Source organism: Ostrea edulis, chromosome 9 (assembly GCF_947568905.1).
Source record: "Ostrea edulis chromosome 9, xbOstEdul1.1, whole genome shotgun sequence".
Classification (NCBI taxonomy): Eukaryota; Metazoa; Mollusca; class Bivalvia; order Ostreida; family Ostreidae; genus Ostrea; species Ostrea edulis.
This window is the reverse complement of record NC_079172.1, coordinates 56083439-56109203: the sequence shown is the minus strand read 5'-3', so window position 1 is coordinate 56109203 and position 25765 is coordinate 56083439. Positions and strand designations below refer to the sequence as shown.

The window sequence follows — 25765 nt, the reverse complement described above, 5'->3', positions numbered from 1 at the left end:
GATTATCAAACGTTTTGGTACAGAAACTACGTCCAGTTAGATTACTATTAAATAAATTTTTAGTGATCAGTATATCACAAGTTTTGCAATTTTTTGCAGAACATTTTGAGGTTGAACACATGAGGTCTGAAAAGGAATTATCAAATATATCTCTTAAAGGAACATAACAGTCTTTAATTTGGGTATAAGAATTTTGGTTTCTGTACCAAAGCTGACAATCTGACGATTGTACATACGACAAATCTTTGATATCTCGAAGGATAATCCGAGGGACACCAACTGATCTGTAACATCTATAGAATCTTGTCTAGGTCATATATGTTCATTAACAGGCACCTGAATTTCTGTGCCTGTGCTTAAATGGACTGGTTCACGTTTTTCGAAAGAAATATTTTTCATTTTTTATGTTAAAAATTAAAAGTTTAACTCATTTAATGTTGACAACTAAAATTTGGACCGTCTGTATACAAGGATAAGAGCAATATTTTAGCCTTAAATCTGTGTTATGTAGACAAAGACTCAAGTCTTTTTATGTAAACAATGTAACAGTACAGTGTAACGTTAATTTTGTAATTTAAAGCACTTTCATCTTGTACAATCACAAATTTTAAATGACACATTTTACATAAAGTATACTTGAGATGTGATTTATATAATAAACTTGGATCAATATCCATTTATTTTGAAAACTCCGGAAACAATAACACACCTCAATCTTTGTTTTCAAAACAAATAATAAACTTTCTATAATGAGCTGTCATGATGAATAACCTTACTTTTTTTTTGTGAAACCTTCTAAACATATTAGACTGTAGATCTATATTTTGATCATTTAAAGTGAAAAACAAAATTTGGGGGGAAACACAGGCACTTGTTTCATACATGGGTTCCCTTCCTTAATAATACCATGTGGTATTATTAAGGAGGGGGGAGTCCCATGTATCAAACAATTGCCTGGGGGGGGGGGGGGATCATGGATCAGTCTCTTTAAAAAAGTATAAATGTTTACACAGCACACATACCAATATTGCAAAATACTCCATATCAGCTGTTATCATCAACTTGAAACTTTTTAAGATGACTCTCTCATCAACCAGAGGTGTAGCTGTAATCTCAACCGAGATTAGTGTAGCTGCAAGATCCGTAGCTAGCTGGGAAAATATTGAGACATGATCTATCCCAATTTCCTTAATCAATGTTGCTTTTTAAAAATAAAATCCTAAATCGTGAGGGGGAGTGTTGCATCCGTCACTATGTCAGTTCGTGATGAACGCAAGCTTATTTTAAAAGCATTCAATAGCATAACTGCTATAAAAAGGGGGTAGGGTAACCAGCCAATATAATGAGCACCCCCCCCCCCCCCCTCCCCGATGTACATTTTTATGAATGAATTGTCTTCCCATTTGTCGTACGAGCTGTCTACTATTTATAAATCCATGTAAACAAATGAGGGATTTACAACACAAGCTTAAAACTTGAAAGGTAAAGAAAGTTATCTTTACTATATTCTTTAGCGTTCATTGTTCATTCTTTATAAAGTAAAAAAAAAATCTCATTGAACTTCAGAATTATTGGTTTATAATTATTTTCTCCTTAATTGGGAACTGAATTTCCTCTGTTTTTAATGATTTTTTTTTGGGTAGTATTTGTTGTAAAGTATAAAACTAGTTCTATGTACTAATATTTACACCTACCAATGTTTTGTCAGTAATATGTCTTGTTATTTTAATGTCTTTATTTCTTTATGAACGTGCTGACTTTTGGATTTGACATAAGAACTTTGTTTATTCATAAAAAGTTTAATTCTAAAACTAAAAGTAAGCATAAGTTGTTTGCTTAATGGGTAAACTAAATATGAAAACAATGGATACTATCTACATAATTGGTTTGTTGATTATACAAATTACCTCATAATACAGACATTGAAACAGCTTAGCCATTAACAGCATTAAATCAAAATTGCAAGGTCTAATTTTTTTTAATAAATATATCTCAAATCGCTTTCACTTGAGATTACTGACTTTCTCCGGATATGGTCTTTATACCACTGCTGTAGTCCCAGTTGTTGCAGTAGGCAACACTTCTATGCCCTTATTATGGTGCTTTTAAATTTAAATCTTATTCATAGGATTTCTTGATCTACTGAACAGAGTTTACTGATATTTTCCATATTTTATTTACAATTTCTCACACATTTCAGGTTTTGCAGAGATGACCATTTTGAAGTGAATCTGGCAAACTATTATACAAGAAGATGGAAACAACATTTGAGGAATTTTCTGTTGACATTGATGAATCTAGAGGCCATGTTGGACCTCCAGTTAACCTCTTCAATGTGGACATGAAATATCAATCCATAGACTTTACAACAGAACCATCTACCGTTGAACAGAATGAGAGAGCTGCCACTCCTCCACCCCCTCCCTTGGATATATTTGACTTTGATCTGAAATACACTGAAGATCCCTTGCAGCAACAAAGTAACATCACAGAAAATTTGGAGTCTGACACTGTGGTAAGTGCAGGCCCAATGCTGCAAGGGATTGATTTCACAAGTTTTTCAGTAGTGGAGCTTTCGGAAAATAAACCACAGAATGTGAAGACTTCCATTCCTTCGAATGATGTAACAAGAACAGTTCAAAATCCAATGGCAAGTGAGAAGTCTGCTGGTGACCAGGATGTTCAGAAGTCTGTTCTTATGGAGAGTGTGCTTCAGAAGATAAAGACAACACTACCAGGAAATAACCAGACTGTGAAAGCAGAGCAGCAGGTGACAGAGATCAAATCAGAGGTTAGAATTACGTGACAGAGATCAAATCAGAGGTTAGAATTACGTGACAGAGATCAAATCAGAGGTTAGAATTATGTGACTGAGATCAAATCAGAGGTTAGAATTACGTGACAGAGATCAAACCAGAGGTGAGAATTACGTGACAGAGATCAAACCAGAGGTTAGAATTACGTGACAGAGATCAAACCAGAGGTTAGAATTACATGTTGGCTTCAGAGAATTAAAATGCCTGTTTACATGTACATTGTAAGTGAAAGGATATTTTTTGAAGTGCATATACTAGCACCTTTCACAAGATGTTCATTCAAATACAGGTGACTTCTCAATGACCCCAATTTGATTTTATCGAGGTGATGTCTGGTTCCTGATTCTTTTCACTATATAACTAAGCAAATTTACTTAAACTAGATTGATCTCTCAAACTTTTGATATCTCATATTTTCAATCTCTTGAGTTCTTGATCTCTTGTAGTAAATTCCAGATCCTGTGTCCATATTTCGTTCTAGTCTCTTGAAAACTAAAGTATCCATTGTGTATATGAGCTGTCAATCAAACAGGTAATTAATTCAGTATGGACCTTACCTAAAAAATATTAAATGGCTTGCACATGCAGTGTGTACTGTTAAATGGATGGGTTTTTTCGATATGATACCTGGTTACAGTATGTGTTTAATAAATGTAGTAAGGCAATTAAGATGATTAATTTTAGCACAGAATAAGGTATGAAGCATGGATATTGATTTTGAGATATTAATTTTGAGACATGAAAGTAAGAAGAGAGTAATTAAGAAGATTATTAAGAGAAGTGTCAATTTTAGCTATCATAAAATAGAAATAAAATAGGAATTAAACCTGATTTTGTCCGTATGGCATGTACAGTGTATCACTCGACAATTTCTAACACAAGAACCGAGTAGCAAAAATAATTTTTTGCAGTTCCTTGGATTTTGAGTTATCAAGAGTCACCTGTATTGATTTTGTAAGCTTTATGTAAAATTTTTGTTCTTGTGTATATACTGTTGCCAATCAAAAATAATTTGTTCTCACTTGTTTCTTTTAGAGGATACAGGAGAGTAGTGCCTTTAGCATTGAAAAAAATACGACAGCAAAGAGCAGTGGAGACTCGGATGACGAATTTGATTTTGATTTACCTGCAAGTAAAAACACTCCTCAGAATCTTGATGATCAGAGCACCCAGGCACAAAAACAAGACTTAAGCTTGTCATCCCCAGCATTGAGATCGCATACTATAACAGAATCTTTCAGTCCAGTCTCCAGTGAAGAAAAGCAGCCATCTGTTAAGGTTGTGCCAGCTCCAGATACTCAGACTGGTCCAACTTTAACTGGTCTTGAAGGGCTGCAGACCAGTCAAGGAACACCAGCTTTGTCATCAGGGAGTAGTGCTAAACTAGGACAGTCACAGACAGTCAGTGAAATAGGGAATGCTGTACTGAAACAGGTAGAGTTACAGACATCATCCAGAATATAGTGAAATCTGTTATGTAAACTAGACATGCTTCACACCAATAGTTCATTCAATTTACATAATATTAGTTACACAATATTTTATCAAATATATATATATATATATATATATATGTACAAGTACATTATTGAGTAAGGCCAGGCAGAAGTCCTCTTCCTTTTAGATAATACATGTAGTGTTGAAAGTTTCTTACTGAAGTGAAAAGGCAGATTGCACAATATTTCAGATTCCACAACATCTGGATAGGACAAGATACATAGTATATGTATAATTGGTAAAGAAAAGATGCATCAGTACAAACATTTTTAACATTCTGACAGGTTTGTGAAAATGGGGAAGTATCTGAAACATTCCATGTAAAAAGTAATGCTGAGGATGAGTGGGACAAGGTCCAGACCATTGAAGCAGGTAATCCTCTTCCTCCTCCTGTTCCTACTCCTCCTCTTTTTATACCTTTCTACTCCTCCTCTTGCTGCATCTGCTCATCTTATTCATTCTGCTCCTCCTCTTCTTCCTTCTGCTCCTCCTCCTGTTCCTCATGCTCCTTCTCTTGTTCCTTCTGTTCCATCTCTTGTTCCTTCTCCTCCTCCTCCTGTTCCTCCTCTTGTTCCTTGTGTTCCTCCTCTTGTTCCTTGTGTTCCTCCTCTTGTTCCTTCTCCTCCTCCTCCTCTTGTTCCTTCTGTTCCTCATCGTGTTCCTTCTGTTCCTGTTCATTTTGTTCCTTCTCTTATTCCTTCTGTTCCTCCTCTTGTTCCTTTTGCTCCTCCTCTTGTTCCTTCTGTTCCTCCTCTTGTTCCTTCTCTTGTTCCTTCTGTTCCCCCTCTTGTTCCTTCTGCTCGTCGTCTTGTTCCTTCTGTTCTTTCTCTTGTTCCTTGTGTTCCTCATCTTGTTCCTTCTGTTCCTTATCTTGTCCCTCCTCTTGTTCCTTGTGTTCCTCCTCTTATTCCGTTTGCTTCTCCTCTTGTTCCTTCTGTTCCTTATCTTGTGCCTCCTCTTGTTCCTTCTGTCCCCCCTCTTGTTCCTTCTGTTCCTTATCTTGTTCCTCTCTGCTCCTCCTCTTGTTCCTTCTGTTTCTCATCTTGTTCCTTTTGCTTCTCCTTTTGTTCCTTCTGTTCCTTATCTTGTTCTTCCTCTTGTTGCTTGTGTTTCTCCTCTTGTTCCTTTTGCTCCTCCTCTTGTTCCTTCTGTTTTCTCTTGTTCCTTCTGCTCCTCATCTTGTTCCTTGTGTTCCTCATCTTGTTCCTTCTGTTCCTTATTTTGTCCCTCCTCTTGTTCCTTGTGTTCTTCCTCTTATTCCATTTGCTTCTCTTCTTGTTCCTTCTGTTCCTTATCTTGTTCCTCCTCTTGTTCCTTCTCTTGTTCCTTGTGTCCCTCCTCTTGTTCCTTCTGTCCCCCCTCTTGTTCCTTCTGTTCCTTATTTTGTTCCTTCTGCTCATCCTCTTGTTTCTTCTGTTCTTTCTCTTGTTCCTTCTGCTCCTCCCCTTGTTCCTCCTCTTGTTCCTTCTGTTCCTCATCTTGTTCCTTTTGCTTCTCCTCTTGTTCCTTCTGTTCCTTATCTTGTTCTTCCTCTTGTTGCTTATATTTCTCCTCTTGTTCCTTTTGCTCCTCCTCTTGTTCCTTCTGTTTTCTCTTGTTCCTTCTGCTCCTCATCGTGTTCCTTCTGTTCCTTATCTTGTTCCTTGTGTTCCTCCTCTTGTTCCTTATCTTGTTCTTCCTCTTGTTTTTTGTGTTTCTCCTCTTGATCCTTCTGTTCCTCATCTTGTTCCTTGTATTTCTCCTCTTTTTCCTTCTCTTCCTCCTCTTGTTCCTTCTGTTCCTCATTTTGTTCCTTGTGTTTCTCCTCTTGTTCCTTGTGTTCCCCCTCTTGTTCCTTCTGTTCTTTCTCTTGTTCCTTCTGCTCCTCCTCTTGTTCCTTCTGTTCCTCATCTTGTTCCTTCTGTTCTTTCTTTTGTTCCTTCTGTTCCCCCTCTTGTTCCTTCTGTTCTTTCTCTTGTTCCTTCTGCTCCTCCTCTTGTTCCTTCTGTTTTTTCTCTTGTTCCTTGTGTTCCCCCTCTTGTTCCTTCTGTTTTTTCTCTTGTTCCTTCTGCTCCTCCTCTTGTTCCTTCTGTTTTTTCTCTTGTTCCTTCTGTTCTTTCTCTTGTTCCTTCTGCTCCTCCTCTTGTTCGCTCTGTTCCTCCTCTTGTTCCTTGTGTTCCTTATCTTGTTCCTTGTGTTCCTCCTCTTTTTCCTTTTCCTTCTCCTCTTGTTCTTTATCTTGTTCTTCCTCTTGTTGCTTGTGTTTCTCCTCTTGTTCTTTTTGCTCCTCCTCTTGTTCCTTCTGTTCCTTGTCTTGTTCCATCTGTTCCTCAACTTGTTTCTTCTGTTCCTCCTCTTATTCATTCTGTTTATCCTCTTGTTCCTTCTGTTCCTACTTTGCCCAACATTTATTGTTCTCATTTGTCATACATTGAAGACAATTACTACACCGTAAGTTTAATTTTGTGAGAAACACTAATTTACAATACTGTTTATAAAAAAATTCATCTTGTATTATTGTAAATCTGCCCTGTTTTTTTTAAGGTTTTGTAGATGAGAACGAGACCAGAAAAGGTAATAACACAAAACTGAATTTGAAAAGTTTTAAAATTTAACAACAAATGGTACAAGTATGTCTTTTGATTTATATTGGTAATATGATGAAATGTTGTATCCAGTTCTGCAAATGGGGGTGAGTATTAATGTCTAAATGAAACTTTTGCAATTTCAACAGAGAGTGTAGTGACCAACCTTCCATTGCTGTCTTTCTATGAGATGTCAGAGCACTTTGGCTCTCAGGATTTCTCCGGAGTAAAGGTCAGTTATGTGTTGTTACGGTTACCACATAGAGACTTGTACAGGTAGAAAAATATTATCTGGTAAAGCACTATACCTGTTCCTTGCCAGATGTAATGCATGCAAACACAAGTGTAACTAAGGTTGTCCACTTGCATAGCATTTTGTTGAAGATGCATGCTGTATTGCTGCATTAGTGTTAGGTACATGGCCTTCCTACTAGCTCTGACTAGTGGAATAACCCTTTAGCTCAATCAGTAGAGCATTTTACCTAGAACTTTGCACCACAAGCAATGGCTTTCCAGGAGGTTGGGGACACCTCTCTTGCTCTCTACCCTTATAAAGAATTCTCTATAAAACTGCATGCAATAACAAGAGGCCCATGGGCCACATTACTCACCTGAGTCACCTTTGGCCCTGCCACTATTCAGCTGTTGTGAATTTTTTTTATCAATCCCATTTTCCCGTGAAAGTTCAAAATATCAAACACTATTGTGTAACAAGATCTTGCCATGAAGGATTTATATACAAAGTATGAAAGCCCTACCTAGAATAGTTCCGGATACATTTTATGGGTTATGTTTTCTTAAAAGTTGGCCAAATCCGAGTTCAAGGTCACAAGGTCAAAGGCCATGATATGAAATGAAAGGTCTTGAATAAGAAATATCTAATTATACAAGATATGAAAGATCTACCTTAAAAAGTTCAGGACATAATGAATACATGTAGGTTAGATTTTTAGGTCATCTGAGTCACTCAGGTGACCTATTGCTTTTTGTCCGCGTCTGTCGTCGTCCATCGTGTGGCATCCGTTACAGTAACAACTTCTCAGAAACTAATGGGCCAATCGTGACCAAATGTGGTATGTAGCATCTGTAGGTGAAGGAGACTGGAAATTGTAAATTTCATGACCCCTCACCCTAAGGGGCCTTAATTTTGGGGTAAAAACTATAAAATTGATGTATTTCTTAAAAAGAAAATTCTTTACTCCTGGGCATCTAGCAGAGAAAGTGAGTATATAGTAATGAGCAAGGAAGCTTCTACCAAAATTGTAAATTTCATGACTCCCAGGTCTGACCCCAGGTTAGGGCCAAACTTGGTATATAGTGTGTATGTGTAAAACACTTAAGGTTGATTGATCCTCATGTGACGTCATAGGTTTTTGCAAAAATCTTAATAAATTAAAACTTTGCACATGATAGAAATATATCTTTCTGAGGAATATTATTCACTGGATATAATAAAAAATCTGATAAAATATTAATACTGAAAAAGTTTATATTTTCCATAAATAATCAATTATTTATGGTTTAAAAAATGTTGTCAAGGGCAATAACTCCTGTGCTGGATTTTCCTCAACTAGATGTCTATTATACATTGGTTTCCCTAATATCCATGATTAATCTATACATATTTATGAATTAGCAGTTTTTTTTAAAACTTAATATTTAAATTTTGTCATTTCAACAAGTTTTTATCTATTTTTATTATACGCCCGTCTTAAGACGGGCCGTATTATGTTATGGCCTTCATGTCTGTCCGTCTGTCCGTCCGTCCGTCTGTTAGCTTTTTCGTGTCCGGCTCATAACTTAAATACTATAAGGCCTAGAATAATCAAACTTTGTCAGTTGATACATCTTGGGTAGAAGGTGTGTCGCACATTAAAACCAGGTCGCTGTGACTTTTAATTAAGAAGATATGGCCAAATATGGTAAAACCCTGTCCGGCTCATAACTTGAAAACTATTTGATCTAGAATCATGAAACTTGGTCAACTTATGCATCTTAGGTAGAAGGTGTGTCGCACTGTACTTTAAGGTCACTGTGACATTTAGTTGAAGTGATTTTTTGAAAAAAGTATGTTATAATTGGTACAATCCCTACTCATATAAGAGTTTTGTAGAAAACCTCATTCAAAAATGTTACATCAAGAAAACACATTTTTTTTTTATGATATACTGTACAGCTTTTTTTAGCCTATGTAATGTTTCCTTTGATTCTAACAATAACATGAGAAATTCCACTTGTCCCATGGGAGTAGCATGCAAAGGGCATTTTGACAAGACTAATTAATGAGTTTTGTGTAGAGCATCTCTGATCAACATGATCAAGCAGGTGTTATCTTTATCTCTAGGGAATTGGGCAGAGAGATCTTAGCCTCTTAATTGCAGATATACCAGAAATTATTTGTGAAAGTGAATTTGTTTGTTGTGGTTAGTCTTTATTTTCAAAATTAATTTGACATTGTACTATATAATTTTTTATTTTTTTTCTCAGCAACCTATATGCAGAGTATCATTTCTCACTAAGACAACAAATGGTTGCAATATGTATAAAGGCCTATTTTAATGATTAGTATTTTGATGTTTTGTTATGGCTGTGGCATTGTTCAGAAAAAAGATATACAATGAACAAAGCTGCAGATTGGGCATTTGTGTAAATCTGAACAGATGAAATAGTATTGCAATAACCATATTAAAAAATGTTAATTCAAGAAACTACACATTCTTCATTATATACACTGTAATATACAGCAGTATATAACAAACAAATTATTTCTTTTGTGTCAGTAACAAGAGAAATTTCCCTTGTCCCATGGGTGTAATTATCAAGCAATTCAGGAGGCATTTTGCTAACAGAAAAATTGCATTCTGTCAAATTACAGATTAATTAATGAGTTTAGAAGATTTCTGTTACAGCAATCTGATCAAGGAGGTGCTATCTATATCTCTTGCAATCGGGAATTGGGCAGAGGAATCTGGCCTTCTAATTGATCTGTCAAATTTTAGAACAGTTCTAATTGGTAGCCATTACTTTGAAAGTTAATTTGGTATAAAGTTTAAGAATTAATATGATATTGTAAAATATATTTTTATTTTATATCTCAACAACAAGGTGCAGATTGTCATGTCTCACTAAGATGACAGTTTTACAGTCTAAGAATAAACATAATGACTAATGTTTGATGTTTTATTACGCTGTGCATTGTTCTTCATTCCTTAAAATACAATGAGCAAAGCTGCAGATGTGCATTTCTCAAGTCTAACACAACCAGTTGAGAAATATATGATGTATTATTTTTTTCTAATTAATAACTACACCATAGGAGATGCACCAGTGTTTGAAATAACCGTTTTTAATCTATATTTATTTATATTGACATCACCATGCATATTTTACTTTTATACTTGAAGATTTGACAAAGGCAGATACTGATATATGTATTTTTTGATATGTTGAATAAATCAACCTTTTTGAGTACTCCCATTTATTGTAAGTTGTTTGCTTGGATAAAGGGCTATCTTGCACTTTAATCATTTCATTGAAACCATTTGGGAAAATGTTTTTATATCCTTTTAAAAATCATTAAGCTTACATTATCAATATTTGAAGCAATGTCACATGAGGCCATAAAGTGGGTAAGATTCTTAAAGGAAGGTTGACATTTGGTTCCATGCATACCTATCTCTTCATGGTGATATGTTCATGTTAACAATATGTGACGGGCGTATCATGTGCCGTGGCGGTGCACTTTATTATTATTCTGTTTAACGAAAATGAGTGATTTTCTGATGTTGATATATACTTCTGTTTTTGTATGTCTGACATCTTTAAGAAGGTGGCAACATATACAATTTCTTTGGTTATTAATTGAATTAAACTATATTGAGCGGAAATTAATAAAGTTTTTCCACTTTTAACCATTAATATTGATAAGTCACATGGGGATGGAGCTACCTTAAATAACATCTTTAGTGTTATTGATACTGAATTGAAACTAAATGGATATTTAGAAAGAGCAGGTAGTCCTTTACCAAAATTGTAAATTTGATGATCCCAGGGGTAGGGATTTTGGTATCAGGGTGGGGCCAAAATGGTCAGTTATTAAATGTGTGAACAATAGACATTTTTAACTTTTTATTGATAACTATCATTCTAATTCTTTTCAAATTTGGTATAAGCATCTTTGGAACAAGGGGGATATAATGTAAATATTCCTGCACCCCTGGGGCCTTAGGGGCAGGGCAAAAAGTGCCCCAAATTGACCAATTTTCAAAAATCTTTACTAGAACCACACATGTTTAAAAAACTAAATGCACAGTGATGTAGAGCAGAAAGGCCTCTACCAAAATTGTAAATTTCATGATCCCCGGAGTAGGGGTACTGACCCTAAGGGTGGGACCAAACTTACTATATAGTGTTTATGTGTAAGTTTGCTGATACTGTATAATATCTAAATGCATACTTACATGTAGGAATAACAGAAAGGATGTACGAAAATGGTGAATTTCACAACCCAGTGTTTTGACTCTAGGATGGGTCCAAATTAGTCATATCTTTTAATGTGTCAAGACCCCTATTTATATTATGTAAAGCCTTTCATCAGTATATGCACTTTTGAGGACAGTGAAGTTTTAAAAACACATCTTGAATAATGCTGTTGCTGAACATTAGAATTTAGCTTAGATATTCAAAACAGGAAGTTTTATCTAGATTCCATAGCCCTTGGGAGTAGTGATACTTTTTCACTAATACTCAGGTGACCAATAAGGCCTGTGGGCCTCTTGTTATTAAAAGTAGGTCAAACTTCCAGGTCAAGGTCACAAGACCTTTGCATCACATGAAAGATCTTTCCTTAAAGAATGTATATACAAAATATGAAAGCCCTTAGCTTAAATAGTTCCAGAGACATTTTCAAAGATTTTATTTTCTATATATCAGCATATAACACTTTGATCCCCTACTATGGCCCTATCCTACCGCCATGGACCATGATTTGCACAAACATGGAGCTACTCTATGTCAGGAAGCTTTCAGGTAAATTTGAACTTTTCTGGCCCAGTGGTTCTTGAGAAGAAGATATCTAAAGGTTTTCCCTATATATTTGTATGAGAAAATTGGATCCCCAATTGTGGCCCCACCCTACCCCCGGGGGCCATGAATTTAACAAAATTGAATTTGCACTATGTTAGGAAGATGTCAACTTTTCTAGCCCTTTGGTTCTTGAGAAGGAAGTTTTTAAAGATTTTTCCCAACATTTGCATGTAAAACTTTGATCCTCTATTGTGGCCCCACCCTACCCACAGGGGCCATGATTTTGACAAGCTTGGGTTTGCACTATGTCAGAAAGATGCCAACTTTTCTGGCCCAGTGGTTTTTGAGAAAAATATTTTTAAAGATTTTCACTGCCGGTAAAACTTTGATCCCCAATTGTGGCCCGATTTTAACAAACTTGAATCAGCACTATATCAGAAAGATTTCATGTCAATTTGAACTTTTCTGACCCAGTGGTTCTTGAGAAGATGATTGTTAAACAACCCCACCCTATTTTTGCATTTTCATGATTATTTCCCCTTTTGAGGGAGCATGGCCCTTCATTTGAAAAAAAATTGAATCTCCTTCACCCAAGGATGCTCTTTGCCAAGTTTGGTTGAAATTGGCCCGGTGGTTCTGGAGAAAAAGTAAAAAAAATTAATATGAACAGTTTACAGACAGACAGACAATGGTGATCAGAAAAGCTCACTTCAGCTTTCAGCTCAGGTAAGCTAAAAAGTCTACCAAATCTAAAGTTCAAACTGCCCAGTCCATGAAAACTCGATGTTGGACTGCTTAGTCCAACAATGAACTTCCAATGGACAATTTGACATCATCTCATTAATATTTGCTGGTACTTGAGTTAAATGGTAATTATCTATGACAAATGTGTTAAAATTTATTATCAGAAACTGCTTGTTAATTTCAATGATGTTTTGAGAGTCTGTCATAACTTTAACCTGTCTATGTTTACATCTTCAACAAAATGAAAATGGCATCTAATACAACAAGGTTTCCTGATTATCAAAACTTATATGATTGACAGAGACAGTAATAACACCCACCCCCACCCCCAAAAATGACGTAATCAAAGTAGAGGTTGTTGACAAGTTGATAAAAACTTCCTCAGGTCCAACAAAATGCATGATGCTTTTGAACTCGGTCAATAAATGTGTAATGTTAGACATGTAGCCTTCCAGCTCGCTCTTACTGGTGGGTTACCACTTTGGTTTAATTCTAGATCTCAGGACTGTTGAGATCCCAGGTTCCCTTCTCATCAGAGGTAAATATCATTAATGTTGCATTATTGTATAATTTCAGGACAAAATTAGGACATCGGTGGAACGTCACGGGTTTTCTGCACTGAAGCATTTCCTATTTGGTCCACCAAAACTACATAGAGATCTACATGAGGAAAGAGACAGAATATTTTGCATTGCGGCATGTGAGTCAAGTAAAATTTCTGGAAAAAAGAATTTGTTACAGATCACAAATATATGAAGTTTCATTCTCAAAAAATACATGAGTGAGCCAACATTTGCAAGTGAACCTGATGCTCAGTCAATATGACTGGTTTTTTATGACAAATGTTCATGGAGTTTATAGGTATAAATATGCAGATACATGTAAAAGTTGGTTTATAGTGTCCTGCTAGAATTTTCAGACTTCAGACAATGAGATTTAATCACTGACAGATTGATTATACACACTAATTCTGTTGGATTACACATACTAACTGTATGCTCAACTTGTCTCTAAAAACATATTGGCTCTAAAATGTTCCATATTTCCTTATTCTCAATTATTGTAATTTTGAATCTGTTGATTTTTTTAGCGGTTCTTGAGAACTCTGATCAGGTTCATGTACGGTCTCTTCAGACAATTTACCGCAGCCTCACAGGGTCCAGATTCGACTGTCCTCGCTATGGCAACCACTGGGAAGAAATTGGATTTCAGGGTATGTTCAGAGAAAACCTTGGTCACTGTTGGATAAATCATTTCAATTTTCCATTGCTATAAAACATTTATTATGAAGTTGGAGTATTAAAGTCCTGGTCAGGATTTCTTGAAAGAAACTGAAGTCGAAACTTGGACTTAAGTCTGAGATTTTGTTCAAATCTTGACTGCCCAAATGCAAGGTGCAGATAACGAACAGTGATCAATCTCATAACTCCTATAAGCAATACAAATAGATAGTTGGGCAAACACGGACCCCTGGACACATCAGAGGTGGGATCAGGTGCCTAGGAGGAGCAAGCATCCCCTGTTGATAAAAGTAAACTCAAATATAAGTTTGAGATTTTTTCGAGAAATTTAAGTCAGAATGTGTATCTCAAATATTGTGTACACATGTTATGTGATGGACTAGTGCTGTTGTAGATCCTGTGTTGTTTTGCCCCCTCCATGAAATGGTCAAGGTATATAGTGTTACCTCTTTCCACCCACCATTCCATTATTCTCTCATTGTTGACTATTTTGGCTGTACTTGTAGATAATGTACTATTTGGTTTATCATTTTAGCTCACCTGAACTATCTGTCTGTCCATCTGTCTGTAAATTCACATTTTCATCTTCTCAAGAACCACTAGGCCACTTTCAATCAAACTTGGTAAAACGTCCTTGGGTAAGGGGGATTCAAGTTTATTCAAATGAAGGATCATGCCTCTTTCAAAAGGGAGATAATGAAGAAAAGGCAAAAATAGGGTATGACCCATTTAAAAATCTTCTCATGAACCACTGGGTCAGAAAAGTGGAATTTTACATGAAAGCTTTCTGATACAGAGTAGATTCAAGTTTGTTAAAATCATGGCCTCTGGGGGAGTTTTACATTGTGTATACAAAATAAATGTTTAAAATAAACTGAATTTGGCTTTTTTATGCTTTAACACCAAAGCAATACTGAACATAACAGAGAATTAAGGAAAACAGATTCTGAATGTCCTAAAATATCATAAATGATATTATCATGTTATTGTGAAAAAAATTCTTCAAGTTGATATATCACAATACAAAATTTTTGGCAATACCCATCCTTTCAGTGTAGTATGTACCTATGATGGTAATATCATTGCAGTTTTCTAATTTTTATAATTCATAAAATATTTACCGGTTATTTAAATATTAGCCAATCAAATTTGAACGCACATGCTTGCGTGTGAGTGTAAGTGATTTTGATGATGCTACTATATATAGAGTCCAAAAAATCTACCACATGAATTTCAAAATTTTTCATTTGGTTTGAAATCTCAAAATGTTATAGAACAATACATGATCAAAGAAGTTAGAAATTACAAAGCCCGCTCATTCTCAAACACAATAGAAGCTATGGTTCACACCATCCACTAAGCATTCATACTATAAACGTACTGCAAAAAAAAATCATTTCATTTTAGCTATAACTCTTTTAGTACTGAAAAGTCAAAAGTAATGCACGCACACACGTGAGTATGCCTGCACAATTGTTGATGTAATTCAACAGGCATTTACATTATGAACATACATACATGTATAGTATGAATTTCGTAAAATTTGCATCATGTGTAAGAAAGTTATGGTGATTTTAAAATCATCCAATCAGAATTCACCATACATGCATGCATATGCTGGCCAGTAAATTTAACCATAGCAGTTTTTAAGGAGTACCAAGACACATCCAAAACCTCAAATTCAGAAGAATTTGATGAAAAGCAAAAATGTTATCGTCCTTCAAAAATTGAACTTTCAAAAGAAGATGCATGAGCATTTGCATTTTTTATTACACTGATTTATAGATACACTTATGATCTATCTATGCCGTGAATATCAACTCATTTGCTTTATTCATAAGAGAGTTACTGATGTTTTAGTATTATCCAATCAAAATGAAAAATGCTCGCATGCGCGTACTGCAATTTTGACCATGCAGATCAATTAAGGATATCATTATCTACCTATGATAGGAATATCAAACGATTTCAATGTGCAACAAAAAAGCTGGACTGATTCCGATAATTAATAATAGAAGAAACAGAGTAAAAACAATATTTTCCTATGCTTTATTCTAGGAAAATAATGATAGAGCATTTTTCTTCAAGTATAACCTTAATTTTTGTGAAACCTTTTTAAACACATTAGACAGTAATTTGATCATTAAAGTGAAATATAAAATTTTGTGGAAAATTGTGAATCAGTGTGTCCAATTCAGTGAGTTTGGGTTTTGATCATGCATGTACAAGGTAAATATAGATACATTTTACATCTACACATGTAGATATTCTTTGTATTTCAGGCAGGGATCCATCAACAGACCTGAGGGGTGTAGGACTGCTGGGTTTGTTACATTTGCTATATTTATTACGTGATGCCAAGCGGCAGATGCTTGCCGATCAAATCTACAAACTGTCTCTTCACCCCACCCAGGTAAACATGCAAGTTAATCTTCAACAACTTACAGAAAAATTCAAATCTTATATTTGTATATACTTGCATATTACAATGCACTTTTACATGTATATTTATCCGAGAAAGGATGTTGGATTTTAAATCTTAACTCTCAGACTGGAGTTGTAAATTACTCGCAGTCACTTTACAATTTACTGATGTGTGTCAACATGAATTTAAACCTATTGAATAAATGTGCCACATGTGTAAATATTAATACAATATACATTTCAGTGATCAATTCTATACTTTATTTCCTTGATTGCAGAACTTCCCCTTTTGTGTCATGTCCATTAATCTGTCCAGAATCGCTCTTCAAGCCCTAAGGGAAGGATGTCTCAACAAGTGAGAATTTTGGGGATATATAAAATATATACCTGCGGGTGAAACAATTACACATCTACATGTACATGGTGATGGTTCCATTATTTAAACATTTATAAAGTCACTGAATTTGTAAATGAAATTGAATGGGGAAACAGATAACAACAATTGTACTTTAAAAATCCCTACTTTTTAGCAAGATTTATTAGGTCATCTGAGTAAACTCGGGTGACCTATTGCATCGGTCAGCATCCTGTCCTTGGAAATACAAAAAGTTTCAAGTCAGTAGATTTTATCAACTTCGCTATGCACAATAAACAAAAATGAATAATCACAGTATTTTCAAATGTGACATCATAATCATAAATGATTTCCTGAATTCTCCAAATATCTACACAATATGCTAATTTTGTTAGCTATATTTTTTTTTAAAAATTACTTTGAAAATTATTCAACAGTTTTTAATTTGAATTTATTATTGAACGACCTCCCCACTTTAGCTGTAGCTTTAGCTGTCCCTTTTACCATCCCTCTTTTCAAAGAAAAAATAAATTATCTATTATACTTGTTGATGAATATTAAATACGGATGTATCTCCAGTATGTTCACAGTCCTTTTCCCCAGGGATATTGGAAGATAAGGGTAGAAAACTATGTTTTGAATGGTTACCCTCAGCCTGAAAACTATAGAATTTATTACCTGAATTGATACGGCTTTCCTTTGATATTCATGATACAGTGGAGCCTCGGTAATCCGGACGCCATTAATCCGGACGCTTCACCTTCCGGACGATTTTTCTAGGGAACGGAATTTTTATACGTTATTTTGCATCATTAATCCGGAAATTCGCGTTCCAGATCCAGATGGTCATTTTTTACTACAAAACGTTAAAATGCGTTGAAAATTGTACCGTTAATCCGGACAGTAATTTTTTTGAGGGAAGGTCTGTGTTGAACAATTTTAGCAAGGCGTAAATTATAAAGAAAACAAGCCAAACTGGCTAATTGAAGCGATTACCTGTACCCTGTCAACACCTCCCTTTAATTAGGTGTGTGATGTGTGTCACACCGAACCCGTGAATCGTGACAGATGGAAATGGCCGGCCTCTTTAAGAAGTAAAAGTGTGATGAAATGTTTGAAGTGTAAATGATTATGTTAGTTACTAATGATTTATTTATTTATAGTTACATATAGTGCTTCATTATTTGTTTTAGTGCATATGGTACACAGTTTTATATATTTAATATTTGTAGTGCTAATATACATGTACAATGTAAGCATATAGGCAAATAAACTGCACACGTATATTTCAATTTTAGAGCTTTGAAATGTATTGCTTATAGCAGAGCTGTGGAAAACTGCCGGTCATGTCGGCAAGACCGGCTTAATTTGGCAGTGACCGACATAAGTTGGTTAAATGTCGGACCGCATGACCGATGTTGTTTGCACCGCCCGCATTAAGAAAAACACAAAATGCCATCGGGTAAACAGTCTTTATCCAGAATTGTCGTTTCTTATGCATTGGTAATCCTCGGATGACTTCACTATGCAATGCATTAGGCCTATACAATGTGTGAGGTAGAAGCCACTCAAGGATCTCCAAATGAAACTTTTGTCTGGTTCCCTGGCTCACTAACAATGACACATAGTAGAGACAGGGAACCAGGCAAACTAAACCGCGCGAAAGTATGGCGTCGTGGCCGATCAAATTTACACAAGGAGAGAGTGACAGTGAGAGTCAGAGAGCAGTATTAGATGAGAGACAGAGTGTTAGGGATGGAATAAGAGTAGGTGAGAGAATGGATGGTGAAGACAGTGAGTGTGAATCAGATGTGAGCAAGATTTTGATGAGAATGAAAGAATGGTGAGAGAGGTTGTGAGAGAATTAGAAATTGAGTTTGAAACTAGTGTAAGACATGTTATAATAAACTTCTAAAACCTGCGATCTGTGTGTTACTTCAGTTTTATAAATTATGTGAATTTTAACTCTTAATATTCGGACAGGCTTAAATCTGTTCGGACAGGCAAAGTTAATAAACATGTCTGTCCGAATGACAGGCTTCTGAAGAAAAAAATTCCACAGCTCTGCTTATAGGAGTTATGAGATTGATCACTGTTCATTATCTTCACCTTTCATGTAAATGTTAACATTATTATGATTTATTTACTAATGCAAATGGTTAAATCCAATGATAGAATGTGTTTAATTCACTATGCATCAATAAAGTAAGCATATTGGTTACTTATGCAAAGATAAAAAATATGTGATTCAGTTATCCGGACGCTTCATTTATCCGGACGATTTTGCTGGGAACCAAAGTGTCCGGATTAACGAGGCTCCACTGTATTTAAATCCCACCACAATGTGCTATTTATACAACTTGAACATGTAAACTCCGCTGACGCGCATGGGGCTATTCATAAATGCCTACCATAGGCGTACTCTCTAGATATATTTACTTTATAAATGTTTTCTGCAGCTTTCAAGGGAAAATTAATAACTTTGATAAATGAACTTCAGATCATACGGCTTTAAGCAGATAAAATAGACTGAATGCCTGAGAGAGAGAAAGAGAGAGTGTGTTGAAATGTGTATTCTTTGTCGATTAAAATCCAAATAACAGAGGGACATAGCAACAGGAAGGGGCTGCCCCTCCCCCATCTCCCCTATTTGGTATGTATACATGTAGTTGACAATATCGTGCATTTCGAGCATTAGCGTGGCACAGATTATCACGTGGCTACTTTGATATTCAGCAGATCAAGATGAGGTCAAGACAGGTAAATGAGGTAGAAAGAAAATGTGTAGTTTTTGCAAATTTTGATGAATTTTATCACCGGCACAAGATTGTCCAGTCTTGCCTTTTAGATATAATTTTCTTTATTACAAAAAAGAATTATGATAGAAAGGAGAAGTCGGACAACCTCGTGTTCAATATAAACAAAGGCTTTAAAAACCAGTCATTCGATGAATATCAATAGAGATTTAACAAAAACAGACAACCCCGACTTCAAAAGACGCCGTAGCTCTTAAAGTTAACGAACTTTTCAGCAAAATAAAATACCAAACCTGTAAGTTAAGGTATTAATGAACATCTTCGAGCATTGTAAATGGCAAAATTCAAATTTTGATGTTTTACTAAATCGTCGGGGGGCCATATGTCACAGCTAAAGTGGGGATGTCCTTTGTCCACATCAAATCACCTCCACATTTTTTAAAATATGTATAATACATGCATTATCATTTGTGCCATACTTCAAACTATGATTGTGAATTCATGCAGGCCATATTTGATGTTCAAATTTCCACTAACAAAACTCTATCTTCTTCATATTTCATAAAAATTATGAAAATCCACTATTTTCATAACATCATATTTCATTATCAGTAAATGTTGATATTTGATAGTTTGATAACCTAGCTAATAACTGTAACCATAGCTCAACATATCGGTTCCTACATGTTACTTTTGTAAAGTGTTCGGTTTTCAAAGGCAAATATGACATCTTTGATATTGAATAAAATGTAAAAGATGCTTGTCAATGAATACAATCATTGCGATTGCTTGTGATTTTCAGAGAGTGCAATAAACAGAAAGAGGTCCTTCCTTTGATGTCTGACTTTTACACTGGCTTGTATCTACAAATGTACCAGATGTGGAAATCGCAGGGGAAAACCATCGCAGACTCGGGCTTTGTCTTGCAACGTGAGTGTATACTTCTCTAAGATTCTCTCGTGAGTGTATGCTTCTCTAAGATTATGTTCTCTCAGAGTTAACTTTGTGTTTCATCAAAATGAAATGGCTAGGAAGTTCCTCTTACTTGTCTTAAAGACCCATCTCATGACCCTATGGTCAGTGAAAATGTAGGCGGAGCCTAATCTAAACATATGTTATTTACCTGGAGTGACCAGGGTCTACCAAGGTGTTAATTGCTATATCCCATGGCACTCAAAGAAATACACAGAGACAGAACATGGTAGAAATCTACCTGTCCTTGCTTTTTTTATAGTTTTGATATACACAGGACCTGTCTCAGGGACCTCTGCAGTTTCTGTTTGAATAATGGTTGTATTCCTAAGAGTAGCTGACACACATTCTACATGTACTCTCTCTCTCTCTTACTCTCAGTCATTGACTCAATGAATAATTTCTGTTATAAATATAGAGGTGTCATAAATTGATGGCATAAATTATTTCAATAAGTTACAAGTTTTAGAAATAATTGTGCAAATTATTGTTTGATTTCTGATTGTGTAATTTATAATACATGTATATAGAGGGGAACAAATTACAATTATATTGAAATTGCATTGTTCGAGGGTCTTTTTATAAACAACTGAATCACAAGAAAATAACAGTTTTTTAAGTCTATCATTGGCTTTCTTGTATACAACCACTGTTTATCACAAGGGTCAAACTCAGGTTGCAGTGAGGAAACACATTAACCACTAGGCTACCTGGACACCACAATGTCAATTAAAGGATTCAAAATCATTTTCTTTCAAAACAATTGGGCTGGGTTTTCTTCTCTGGGGGGGGGGGGGGGGGGGGGGGGGGGGGGGGGAGTGGAGTGTACAATACTGAGGTAATTTAATGTATTCATATTGTTTGTGAATATCAAAGATGCCTAAATCATTGATGAATTTTAAACAACAGATATTGAAAATCATGCAAAAAGACACCCCCAGACAGTTCTGAAAAACCTAGAGGAATACCTGTACAAAAAGAAGTCTGCAGCCAATCTTGAGAATGTGAATCTGGGAGAGGAACAATTCACAAGTGTGGTGGACTCAGAAACTGCAGGACATTATTAAATAAATATTTAGATCTAACTGCAGGACATTATTAATATTTACATGAATTCTATGATCTAACTGCAGGGCACTATTGAATATTGCATGAATTTTATGGTCTATCTGCAGGACATTATTGAATATTGCATGAAGTCAATGGTCTCTGACAATTTGACAATATTCTTTCAGAAATTTAAAATCATAATGTAAGCTGTTTACTTACACCGTATAAGTAGTATTTTTAGCGAGAAACAAAGAAGCAGGAAAAAATGGATGATTTCAATAGGAGCCCCAAAACCTGGCATTCAAATAAGGAATGTATAGGCAAACCCAAACTATGTCTACTTTGATTCAAAATTGCTTTGTGTTATACGACAGGAGTGTTGAAGTTGGCAAAAAGTTGCAAAAATGTCAAAATCAATGAAAAAAATCATAAATTCAGGGGATTTTCCTTTCAGAAAATATACAGCCCATGCTACGAGCAAATACATATTTACATTTTTCATCTTCTGTTAACACACAATATATCTTAATTTCATTTTGCTCGACAGATGAGCACACCTTTTCCTAAGCAATAATCTGGATGAAATTTAACAATTAACAAGCTCTTTTTGAAAAAAGGCGGGGAAAAGTCTTATTTATGATGTAATAATGCTATCAAATAAGCAACAACTTTGATTTAAGTTGAGATAGTATACTTGGCATATATTTAACTTACTTAAAGCACAGATCAAGCTTTATTAAAGACTCATTTAAGCAGAAAATTTTTGGGCTGTTTTATGTACACAATCGTACCTTGTTCTTTAGCGATTTGTGGGTATATATATTTAGCGAGAGCTAATTTTAGCGAGTTTATAATTCCAAGGAATGAATAATAATGATTTTCAATTTTAGCGACCTAAACACTGTCACTAAAAATGCCAAAATTAAATCCTCACTAAACATTCTACTTATACGGTATAAATATTTAAAGATAAATATCCTTTTTAAGTTTCATCACTGGAATGGAGATTGTGGATTATCCATGTAGTGTAATTGTTTTTGTGTTTGTGGAGCTTTCTGTGACTGCTGGCAATGTAATCTGTCTGTACAGGTTGTCTCCCTTTTGAACTTTTAAATAATTTCAAAAGAAGCAGTCTGGGTAAGAAATTAAGAATTGTACAGGTTAATACAAGAAAATAATTAAATCTTATTTTTATTACATATTATACAAATAATTGGATGTGTACTGGTCAATATTATGAAATTCATATTAATTACAGTATATCACTAGTACTTGCATGTACATGAAGATTAATCATTCATCTATTATTGATGTATCCTATGGTCTTCTAGAACATACTATTTTAACCAAACATACTCTGTTTTCTTGCTATAGTCAATTCTTTTTAAACAACTTCTCAAATATTAAAACCTTAACACCAGTCAGTATATCTCTGCATGGTTTTCACATAGAATGTTGAATTCTTAAAATGATTTGGATTACAAAGTTACTAGAAATCAAAGTGTAATTTATTTTTTTTATTTTTTTTTACAGATGAATTTATTATGTGAATTTATATTTCTATGCTAGTGAAAGGGTTAAGATTACACTGTTATCTTTATTTACATGTACTTAACTATTTAATATTCATAGTTAACTATTAAATATTTATGTTACAAATGATATACATGTATGTGTAATATTTTTTATGAGGCTGATCAAGTGATAAGTAGGTGAAATATTGGTAGGGCATGATCTAGTTGTCCACAACCAGTGAAACTGAAGGGGACTACTGTAAATGGGGAAATGATTGCGGTGGTTTTAATTTCACTATGTTCGCGGTCGGGGATTTTTCCGCGAAATTAAAACAACCGCAATCATTTTGCAAGTGTGACACAATTACGTTTTGAACAGTTATAAAATTTGAATTCTGCGAAAATAAAACCACCGCAATTAGACCAATATGAAAAACCGCGAACATTTAGCACCGCGAAATTAAAACCACTTACAGTATCTAGGTTTCCTCGTTATCAGTCTGTCAATCAGTCTGTGACACTTGGTTTTCCGTACTTTTTTCATTATGCTTTGAGTTAGGAAGCTGAAATTTGGTATGTGATTTACTACTGTATGTCTACAATCAATATTGCCATTACAAATTTTTCTAATTTTGTATTTTGTTTTTAATAAATTTTATTCTTGCAAAATTGTTGGGGTGGCAGCCGTCGCCCCTGCCACCCCTTTGCTGATGCCCTTGACTGATCAAGTTTAAGTTTCGTCACAGTTGAATGCTTTTTACGAGATTTATGGAACTTTGTGCCGAATATATTTTCACTTGGTTTTCCACTTTTTAGCTCACCTGAGCTGAAAGCTCAAGTGAGCTATTTTGATCTCCTATTGTCCGTCGTCTGTAAACTTTTTACATTTTCGACTTCTTCTCCAGAACCACTGGGCCAATTTCAACCAATCTTGGCCAAAAGCATCCTTGGGTGAAGGGCTTTCAAGTTTGTTTAAATGAAGGGCCATGTCCTTTTCAAAGGAGAGATAATCACAAAAATAGGGTGGGGTCATTTAAAAATCTTCTTCTCAAGAACCACTGGGCCAGAAGAGCTGAAATTTACATGAAAGCTTCCTGACATAGTGCAGATTCAAGTGGTTGGATGGGGCCACAATAGGGGATCAAGTTTTACATACAAATATATAGGGAAAATCTTTAAAACTCCTCTTCTCAAGAACCACTGAGCCAGAAAAGCTGATATTTACATGAAAGCTTTCTGACATAGTGTAGATTCAAGTTTGTTCAAATCATGGCCCCCGGGGGTAGGATGGGACCACAAGGGGGGATCAAAGTTTTACATACAAATATATAGGAAAAATCTTCTTCTCAAGAACCACTGAGCCAGAAAAGCTGAGATTTACATGAAAGCTTCCTGACATAATGCAGATTCAATTTTGTTAAAATCATGGCCCCCGGGGGTTGGATGGAGCCACAATAGGGGATCAAAGTTTTACATACAAATATATAGGAAAAATCTTTAAAAATCTTCTTCTCAAGAACCATTGGGCCAAAGAAGTTGACATTTACTTGAAAGCTTCCTGACATTGTGTAGATTCAAGTTTGCAAAAATCATGGCCTCCAGGGTTAGGTTGGGGCCACAATAGGGACTAAGGTTTTACATGCAAATATATATGGAAAGTCTTCAGATATGGGCCAAGGTGACTCAGGTGAGCGATGTGGCCCATGGGCCTCTTGTTTCATCATGCTTTGTTTAAGGAAGCTGAAATTTGGTATGTGGTGACCTAATGAGTAGAAATGAAGGTTCACTTTGGTTACGGTTGCCCTATTTTAACAAAATCGGTAAGACTAAGTTTCATAGTTGAATTGCACTTCTTCAATTTTTGTTTTCCAGATTTGATCAAGGTAGCTGAAATTTGGTTCGATATTTACTAATAATTCATATGTTTACAGATCAAGTTTAAGTTTCATTACAGTGGACTGATTTTTACGAGATTAATGGGACTTTTTGCTGAATATTATTTTCTTAACTTAGGAATCTGAATTTTATTTATGTGGTTATGGAATGAGTAGATACACATCAAGTTTCACTATCATTACAGTTGAATTATTCTAATAAAAATGTTTCATGGTTGACTGAATTAATTCTTGTACTTTATTCAGTTCTTTGTATTTTTATTGTGCTAGGACTCGTTATTGTGTAGAGTCAATATGATTTAAACCATACCAATTTGTAATTGAGTCCCTCAGATTACCAGAGATTAAAATCATAATTATATTTCCTGGTATTATAAAAATAACATTCACTTGCTCATCAAAAATACAGATTTAGTTTTCCTCACACTTCGAAAGTGTCAAATGAGCATGACATGAGAGCAAGATCATTTTGTTTTAAAATCCACCGAAGTTGTTGATGGTGACATGGTGTAGGTCAATGCAGTTTTGTACAATGATATAGTTAGAGTATTTTTGATATACTATTACTTGTGTGTAATTGTGACTATTCTATATTTTGTAATGATTTGTAGAAGTTTGATGATACTCTTGTGCATTCATGTATTTATTTCTTTGTTGATTTTCCGTCCATCACATTGAATTGTATTGTGTGACTTTTCTCTTTGTACAAATTTTCATGTAAACTTTAAAGTCAGAAATTAATTGATTATTCTTTTAATGACTACAATGTTAACATTGAAATTTATACGTAAGTTTTTTAAAATTTGATTTTCGCATATTTTACTGAATGAAAAACATTTGAAATGGGATATTTGCACCAGTTCTAATGAATGTGGTAGTTTTTGGTCGTAATAAAGTACTAGCGTATATTTA

General features: G+C 35.0%; 2 protein-coding genes across 2 annotated transcripts; one reads left to right on the top strand and one right to left on the bottom strand.

The window, feature by feature from the left end:
* The first annotated feature begins 1401 nt into the window (after positions 1-1401).
* LOC125658086 (uncharacterized) lies at positions 1402-25765 on the top strand. The gene is made up of 12 exons (XM_048889184.2): positions 1402-1482; positions 2201-2791; positions 3852-4250; positions 4598-4685; positions 6837-6866; positions 7027-7109; positions 13223-13346; positions 13737-13859; positions 16170-16300; positions 16590-16666; positions 20225-20352; positions 21304-25765. Exons 2-12 carry the CDS (start codon positions 2255-2257, stop codon positions 21459-21461), a joined length of 1878 nt encoding a protein of 625 aa, XP_048745141.1. The 5' UTR covers positions 1402-1482; positions 2201-2254; the 3' UTR covers positions 21462-25765.
* Positions 5445-6153, bottom strand: LOC125658093 (golgin subfamily A member 6-like protein 22). Its single transcript, XM_048889207.2, has one exon. The coding sequence runs from the start codon at positions 6096-6098 to the stop codon at positions 5568-5570; it is 531 nt and encodes a 176-aa protein (XP_048745164.2). The 5' UTR covers positions 6099-6153; the 3' UTR covers positions 5445-5567.

Excerpts from the sequence above, each read along its gene's own strand:
- LOC125658086 (XM_048889184.2), top strand. The coding sequence starts at position 2,255 with ATGGAAACAACATTTGAGGAATTTTCTGTTGACATTGATGAATCTAGA. Across the intron at positions 2,792-3,851 it reads TGACAGAGATCAAATCAGAG|AGGATACAGGAGAGTAGTGC; the intron begins GTTAGAATTACG and ends TGTTTCTTTTAG. Across the intron at positions 20,353-21,303 it reads CTCGGGCTTTGTCTTGCAAC|ATATTGAAAATCATGCAAAA; the intron begins GTGAGTGTATAC and ends TTTAAACAACAG.
- LOC125658093 (XM_048889207.2), bottom strand. The coding sequence starts at position 6,098 with ATGAGGAACAGAAGGAACAAGAGGAGGAAGAGAAGGAAAAAGAGGAGA.